An 8,789-nucleotide genomic window follows, 5' to 3' on the forward strand; every position below is an offset into this window, starting at 1 on the left:
AATCTAATATTTGTGCAGCAGCTGTTGCTTTTATTTGGTTCAGTCTGTTCTGTATGCATAGATATGGAAGGTTGCTTACTAGCTCATCTTAGTTCGTTGAAATTTTCTGCATTTTGCTCGGTCCCATCAGAGGGCCGGGCTTTCTTAGCATGTTCACTATCTCAGCAGGCTAGTTAGGTGGGGTGACTGTTGGCAGCTGCTCTGTGGATTGACAGCATGCAGTCAGCTGGTTGTAGCCAGTAGTCGGCTGCTCATCCTGACGTGAAGGTAACCTGGAACAAAGTGTGTGGCCGGACTCAGCGCTCTGTGTGTCCCCTGACTCAGTAAAATTATTTTGTATCATGCGGATATAACCGGGAGGCAGGCTTTTAAAGTGTCAGCTGTCATAGGATCAAACATCATTTGAAAGGAATGCTGTTTTTTTTTTTTTGTTTGTTTGTTTGTCAAGAGATATGAGCACTTGATGATTGCAAATAGAGCAGGCAACTGAGGTGGTTAACAGCTGAGAGCTGTAGAATAACACATCACCTATTGTGGAGAGAGAGGGAGGGGATTTGACAGAGACACAGCCTCTCAATGAAGGCAAAATCCCCAAATAAAGACAGTTGATTACACTGTTATGATATTTCATGAGGGTCCCTTTAAATGGAGGATGATGTAAGTCTTGCCATCAGTGAAAGACACATTATGCTTTTACTTAAAAAAGGTTTCCACTCATCCTGCAGACAGCCTTACGTCAACATCAGTCAAGCAGACGCCTCAGCTTTGGCTGTGCAATAACATCATTTAAATGCCGGTCTGATAATGTGCGTGTTTATGAAGCTAAGATGATTCACCACTACAAGATCGCTGTTTCTCTGTCTGACCATCCACACGACCAAATCTTCACAAAAACATGCTGATTTTATAGTAACAAACTACATGAAGGTGAAACTACCCATGACAGATAAGCACAGATGGCTCATAATCTGATTCTCTTCAAACTAAATCTCTGCTGAAATAGCTCATTGTATGGTTTTTCCTGCAGCTCCAAGTGGTGGCAGGCATGTTTGCTTTGTGGGGACTTCATGTGTCGTCTTAAGGCTCCCTCTAGAGGAAGACCCCAACATCACTTTGCCATGATGTAAAAAACCACAGACCTTTATCTGGTAATAATAATAAAAAAAAAAGGTAAAGCCTAAATGAATAAGATTAGCGCAGCAGTTCAGAGAAGAGGTAATTCTGCAGATCATAAAGTTAAAAGTTGCCTCTTTTTTTTTTTTTTTTTTTTGCAATCTCTATCACAACACAAAAATATAAACCCTGCTCCTCTAAAGAAAGTTTTCTCAGAATAAAATGGGTGTAAAAGTAGATGGGCTGGATGGGATAACTGGAAGGATTTGTTTCAATCATTTTTGTATTTAATCCAACCTTTTTTTGAGAAATCTGTGAACTTTAAAGTGACCTACAGTACAGGTCAAAGGTTTGGACACACCTTCTCATTCAAATGAATAGGAAAGTGTGTCCAAACCTTTGGCCTGTACTGTATGTAGCCCTATGACATGTGTGGTGTCAGGCAGGAGAGAGCTCTAGGACATCATAAAACACAACGCTGACGTTGAGCAGATAAAACTTCAAATCTACTGTTACAATAAAGTTTTGCTGCTCATCATCCCAGAACAAACAAATGGTAGTGAAGCAACAGAAGATTGATGGTACAACATTGAGCTGTGACACAAAGAAAACATCGTCAACACATATTACTTGCTGTGGAAGACTAATGCCTTTCTGGGCTAAAAGGTTAGAGGGCACACTATGTCATGTCTGATGCACAACTACGCAGCTGAATGTCTTTGTAATGAAAACCCAGGGCACATTACAATGGTAAAGAAATGTCATTGTTTTCTACTACTAGCAATCATGTAGCTTGTCTGAGAATAAGGGTAAAAGATGACAGCATCTTTCAAGCACTGAGAGAACTGTTTCGAATGGGTAATCACACCACATAACGACGAACTGGCACTACAGCGGGTGTGTTGTGTTTTTTTGAAGTGACAGTGAAGTGACCAATAGTTTGTCTATAAACTTTCTTCCCCCACATTGAAATCTAGTTTTTCTTCCATTTTCTCTCACACGTGTTACTGTATGATCTAAAAATGCATGTAAGGGCTTTAGAAAGGGAGAAAAACTGTGTCTAGACAGAGGGATAAAAGATGTCTATGCTTACAGTTCAACATACTTTGGCAGTCTGACAGTTGCAGACAAACAATAGAAGGTGAAGCATATCATACTGATGATCTTAATACTGTGTTGTCCTGACAGCAGCCAGCGCTTAAGAGGAATCTCAGTAGATTTATAAACTATGGTCAACAACACAGGTCAGAACATGTTAAGCTTTACATCAGTTAGTCTGACTCTATATGTGTTCATTCTGCACATATGGTAGACAGCACTTAACTTGAAATTCGATTACTGAAAATTAGTTGTGGTATTTAAAAAAAACTGAAGGAGTGTTGTTGCCGCAAGGAAGCTGGAGGAGTGAGTCAAGCGAGTGGGCACGAAAAGGAGGGTGTTTATCACACCTACATTCATGTATTTCCAAATGAGGCATGAAAACTCCCAGAGGACCACGGGCACTGCTAGGAAATCTCAATCTCTGGAGAAAGGTCAGGCTGAACCACGGAAAACAACAAATAAACAGCCACTGAACAATGACTGTGTCCATTCAGGAGCCAGCCCAAATGTGTCAAACTCATTAGTGCTCCGGTAGGTATGACCACCCACCACTGCAGACAGAGTTGTCTCCCTGCAGCTGCCGACAACTGGGTTACTGCCCTGAGCGGAGAGATCCACGAAACTACAGACAAATCCATCTGACTTCTGTGACATACAGTTAATTAAACAACACTGGAAAAGCAGCATATTTCTCTATGTATGAACCCCATCTGGAGATAAAGATCGTTTTGCTGGATATAAGAAAAATACATGTCTTAGGGTTAAAATACCACACATACAGAAATGTTTTTGTTTATACTTGATGACATGTATTGGTCGTTTGCTTCCCCTGCTGACTGTCTTGTGTATGCGACGTATGCCATCCTGGATATACAGTACAGCACATATGCTTTATATCACTGGGTGTCAAGCCACCATATCCATGACATACAGTAATATGGTTGACTATATAATCACAAAAGTTCTTTTCAACTTGCAGTGAAAGGCTAAATGTGTTATTGATGGTTTTTAGTAAGTCCACCTCCATGAAGGTGAAATGAAGAGGGATAAGAGTTATGCAGAGTAAACAGTGAGCCTCTTGTCCCGCCTTCCCCACTTATCAGTGCGGTCTGGAGCCCGCCTCTGCTCTCGTATAAATTCAGATGGTGTGAGTGTGTGAGGAGACACACCGTTTCAGCCACGTCCCCCCGCTGTAGCCTTCTGGCACTGAGACGCCCCTGACTTGTGGATTACTGGATGGAAATGTCTGATAGCGTTAAACCTTTGACCTCCTTCCTCATAGAGGACATTCTCTCCATTAAGGACAGCACAAGATTAAATGGCAGATGCTGTTCACAGAAGATGGAAAGATATTCACAGTGGAAAGAGGAATCTGAAAAGTTGTCGGAGAGACTTAGGAGTCCTCAGGAAACAGTGTTTGGACTGCAGACAGGTGAGCAGCAGAGATGAATTTAGCTCTCAATGATCACAAATTTTCAAGTTAAAAGTTCTTAATTGATCAAAGTATTTTGTTAATAGTGATGATTTTTGATGGTCATACCACCATGAACCTCTTTCTGAACTACTACTCCAGAGTCTGATGTGCATACTACATTATTTTATATTTTATTACTTAGAAGCTTACATGCATCTTATTGGCCTGGTCGTATCTGTACTTCACAGAGTCTCTGGACGCATCCTCTCCCAGCACCTCAGAGCCCAGCACTTTTTCCTCCTCAGGCAAACAGAAGCGTTCCAGAGCAGCATTTACACACATCCAGGTGCTGGAACTGGAGAAGAAATTTAACCACCAGAAATACCTGTCTGCCCCCGAGAGGGCTCACCTGGCCAGAACCTTAAGACTCACTGAAACCCAGGTGAAAATCTGGTTTCAGAACCGGAGGTACAAAACAAAACGAAAGCAGCAAACACCGGACCTCTGTAAGGACGCATACAAAGCAGAGGCACTGGGCCTGAGAGAGGATTTGGTCAGATCATCACTCATCACCTCCATCTGCAAAGCTTACCATTACAGACCATACCTGTGGGACTATAGTGGCCCCTGGGGGCCAACGTTATGGTGAAGCTGTAATGATGTACAAAGCTATGATTTCTAATCATGAACCTGTGTTAAGTATTCCTGATTTTTAGGCTTTGTTGCTTATCAAAGCTGATTGTTTGTTATTTGACGATGAATACAGTGCGTCATGATGTGTTACCTTCACTCCTCCTCCTTTTGAAATGGTTTTCTCTATGTTATACAAAAATCATACAAATCCTGATGCATGGACATGACAAGATTTTACACACCAAGCCATGTCACTGTTCACTTTGGACATTGTTGATTAAATCATTAAAAAATAATGCTAATACATTGTATCCGTCTTTAGAGATTTCTGTTACATATAAATATAAAGAAAATGGATCATTCAGAGGTTTTGTCAAACTATGTTACTCTATAAAATGATTACAATCACCTGACTGTGATAACTAATGTACAATTAGTGGTCTTTCTAATGCAGTGAAAAAAAGCCAGTACAATATAAACTTTACTATATGGAGTATCACTGTAATGGTAACAATCACAGTCAAGATATCTGTGTGGACTTAATATGGTAAAACCACAGAGGAAGATCAAAGACAATGATGAGAGCGATGTTGGAAATGGGGGCCAAAGAATGAGACCTGATTCATTGAAAGAGCCCCAAACCTGATTACATTCAGATAAATTGCTCTTCAACAATTCATCTGTTGTGAAATCATGAACACAGGTTTAACACAGGTTTATGATTTCATACAGCTACTGTATGAAGCTAAGAAACTGCAGTTAAAGGACTCAAAACAAAAATCAGTTTGAGGACAAAATTAAAATAAGAATGTGTTAGACAAAGGACAGTGTGCATAAAATAAAGACAGCAGAGAAATCCAGGTGAAGATATGAAAATCTGCTGGAAAATAATCCAGAAAGAACAAGTATGTTATAAGCACTGCCCTGTAGGAACACATTAAAAGTAACAAATTCACCAACACAGGCTAATGATGGAATATTTAAAATGCAGCCGGTTAATGTTTTTTTTTATTTTTTTAACAAAAGATAGCTCACACTGTCTCACACATCATATTCACTCAGTTTTGCTTGTGGCACCGTGGCATGAAGAAGTGTACCCATCAGTTAGCTCATCTCATGATTGAACTGGACAAAACCTGTTTGTTAACATGACTTCCTCTTTGGAAGATACAGAGTAAGAGAGTCTGACGGTGATAAGACAGGAATGTCACCCAGCCCTGTAGTGCGCATCCACCAGCATTGGATATTGCTGAAAATATATGGTTGTCTACTCAATTGTCAGCCAAGTCGGCGCAGTGAAGTGAAAGTACTATTTCACAGATTCCATTTTCCAGTATTCCTGGGTGGGCCGCGTCCATAGACTCTCTGCAGGGCCGTGGAGCATGTGCGTAATCTGGTTGCTTGGTATTTGTATTTAGCCATTAGCTTAAAGGGGCCTATCAACAGCAGGTTTGTGCCAATATGTGGCACACTGGGTCCTTCAGCTGCTCAGCAGCACAACTCAGCTATGGTATGCACTTTGTTATCTTTTTAAGTATTGATATTATCCGTGCCCTGGATATAGAACATTGTCTCCTGTTGTTATCAGATGGCCTCTTGGATATATGTTGCCCTCAGCAGGTCAGGCCACTGCCTCATTCATCACAATTGTTGAATTGTAAGTATACAAGTTCCATAAACCAAGAAGCAGACTGTTACTGAAACAGGTGGATGAAAGCCACTGTCCTCACATAATTTCCAGTCTCTGTGGACAGCAGTAAGGGTTTAAAACCTCATCCTTTGAAAATGTGGTGTCAATCATTTCCTAAAATAAGAAACTTTTTCTCTTTGACTGTCATTAATGAGCTGCCAAGGGAAATAATTTACAGATTTGCAGGAATTGAGTTTTTCTTCATTACATTTAGGTTCCTGTTCATTTCTTACAGAGTAAAACTGAACTTTTTATATGTCAACAACTGAGGTCGCCATGCGGCGCTGACTCAGTACAGTGTTGATTAGCTGGCACGCAGGATTTAGAGCTTTACACCTTTCAAGAAGGATGAGTTTGTAGTAACACAGGTGATGTGAACAGAAGACTGTAGGAACTGATAGATGTTGCCAGTGACCCATCATTACGCTTGCAGGAATTTGTCCTGTCTTTTGGCCTGGTCTATATAGAGTAAAAAAATTATTACATGTCTACTTCTTTCCTTCTTTTCTTTAACCGTCATCTGAAGGCTTTTGATTGTCTTGATGATGTGAACTCTTACCATACCTTTCTAAAGAGGGCATACTACGACACATTTTACAGTGCAGAAGGTGAAGAAATTAAACCAGCATTGATTTTGAATCTGAATGATTTCCTCAAACTAAAACGAGTTTTTATCAACAATGCCATCAGCAGCACCAATCATTCATTCACTCACAAGGCCTTTGGAATAAACAGGTAATTAGACATGAAGAGGGAAGATAACATCTGTTTTGACGGCATTGAAAATCTGGCAGTATCTCTCGGTGTCTCTCAGGCTGTATATGAACACACTCATCAGATAAAGGAGCTTGTTGAAGGGTAAAGCTGAAGGCTGGGAGAGCTATTATTATTGTACTTGTCTTCATAATACCTCCACTTCCTCAAAGAGGGAAGCTCAAAGAGACACAACTTTCACAAATAGAGACAACTTAAAACCAACATCCTTTCATTCCTCAGGGTTGGGGAGTGTCTCTAGATTTGTCTCTGCACCACCTGGATTAACTGGATTTGCCAAGTAAATTATGAAAAGCAGTTAGGAGTTTATAGCATTACTGTTTTATCTCCTCCTGCAGACTTGGATCAAAGATTTTGCCAGTACATGGCTACATATTTATTTTCTGGGATATAAAGATGGAGCTACGGAATCCAAAGTAAAGTCTCTGGTATCAAGAGTTTATCTTCTCTGTCTATATATTTAGGGATCTGATTGCGAGGTTCAGTGAACAGTGTGGTCGTGGAGCCGTTGTCGTGCTCTTCAAGGTGGCCAATGATGCTTTGAAAAACAAGCAGATCTTCATAACAGATGAGGCGAAAACCAGAGCCCGGCCACAAAGGCTGCCTTTGTCAGTGCTCCAATATGCCGTGACTGTCAGACAAATTTGTAGGAGTTGATAAGATGGTTTAAAAGAGCCCTGATCTTTTCACATGGGAACACTCATAAACTTCCTTGGATAGTGTAACTGTATCCCTCATGTTACGGTACCAGTAGAGCAGCTGCCCTTCTTCTCCCATCAGCAGATACACTGCTTCAGCTTGACTGATGGTTAACATTGATTGTGCTGCTGTAGACCGTGTATATGTACATAAGTTTTTTTGTGTGTGTGTGTGTGTGAGAGAGGAAAAAGCATGAGGCCAGAGAGAGAAGAGTAGTTCACCAGTATGATTATCTGTGGATAGAAAGTAGTTGGATAGTTTACTACAGATCAAAGTGATTAGAGAAAAGTATGACAAGGACAGTGGAGATGGGCAGGCATTCATTGTGCACTTCAGATAAACAACCTGCTCACGGACAAGGGCCAAAACTAAACACATCAGGGACAACAACCTAACATCACAAGTGTACGTGTCCGAAGGCACGATGGTTTGAAAAAAAGCTCTGCACCGTCTGCATCTCAATAAAAAAATCAGATCGCACTTGTTTTTCTGTCACTACACGGGGACCTCATGTACGTGGGACACATTTAGCCAATTAAGCATCTACCTCAAAACAAACAAACAAACGAATAATTAAGGAGGGGACACTGCAGCAAATCATTTAATGTGGAGCGGTCACACAATCGCTCACATGAATATAACATCAACAGTCCATTAGACGTATGGGATTACACACTGACTGACCCACAGTTCACAGGTATCACATTCACACTGTCCCTGCTCTTCCCTTGGGAACAGCTAGGAGCCCAAACTGTTTTTTTTTTAATGGAAGGTGTTTCTGTTTTGCTTTCCACAGTGTGAAGTTAAAAAGCAAAAATACAAATTGAACACTCAAAGATGGTTTTCCAAAGACAATAACAACAATAACGATAAGAATAAGAATGGACCACTCAAAGCATTATGATTTATCAGAGTTTTGGGCGGTGGATATAAAAAAAACAAAACACATCCTTCCCTGAGTCTTGTCAGCTATGTGTCTGTGATGGCATTTCAATAATACTTTGCTGCCCTCTACAGACACAGACGGACTCCTGCAGGTTGATGACTTTGAAGGGTTGATCCTTATAAATATCAGTTAAAAATATGTTGTTGATTACTAGTAAATGAATTAGGTCTGTTGGCTTGTGAATACATCAACATCACAGTTTTCACTCCTTATAAATGGGTAGCATTGATCTCAATGGCCATTTGAAAAAGACTAAGTTAGATAAAGTTTTGCATAGTTTTTTGGTTTTTAAGACTGGAAAAGAGGTAATGATCAACTAAAGCCCTATTTTATTCTTATGGTAACTCCTAAAAGACATAGCATATCAAAGCCAAAATTGAATTAGTTCAGAGAGCAAACCAAGAACACATCAGTCATCA

General features: G+C 40.4%; 1 protein-coding gene across 1 annotated transcript; it reads left to right on the forward strand.

The window, feature by feature from the left end:
• Positions 1–3,369: 3,369 nt before the first annotated feature.
• On the forward strand, positions 3,370–4,570 carry nkx3-1 (NK3 homeobox 1). The gene is made up of 2 exons (XM_029511246.1): positions 3,370–3,646; positions 3,877–4,570. Exons 1-2 carry the CDS (start codon positions 3,451–3,453, stop codon positions 4,275–4,277), a joined length of 597 nt encoding a protein of 198 aa, XP_029367106.1. The 5' UTR covers positions 3,370–3,450; the 3' UTR covers positions 4,278–4,570.
• The last annotated feature ends 4,219 nt before the right edge of the window (positions 4,571–8,789 follow it).

This window comes from Echeneis naucrates, chromosome 9 (genome assembly GCF_900963305.1).
Source record: "Echeneis naucrates chromosome 9, fEcheNa1.1, whole genome shotgun sequence".
Taxonomy (NCBI): domain Eukaryota; kingdom Metazoa; phylum Chordata; class Actinopteri; order Carangiformes; family Echeneidae; genus Echeneis; species Echeneis naucrates.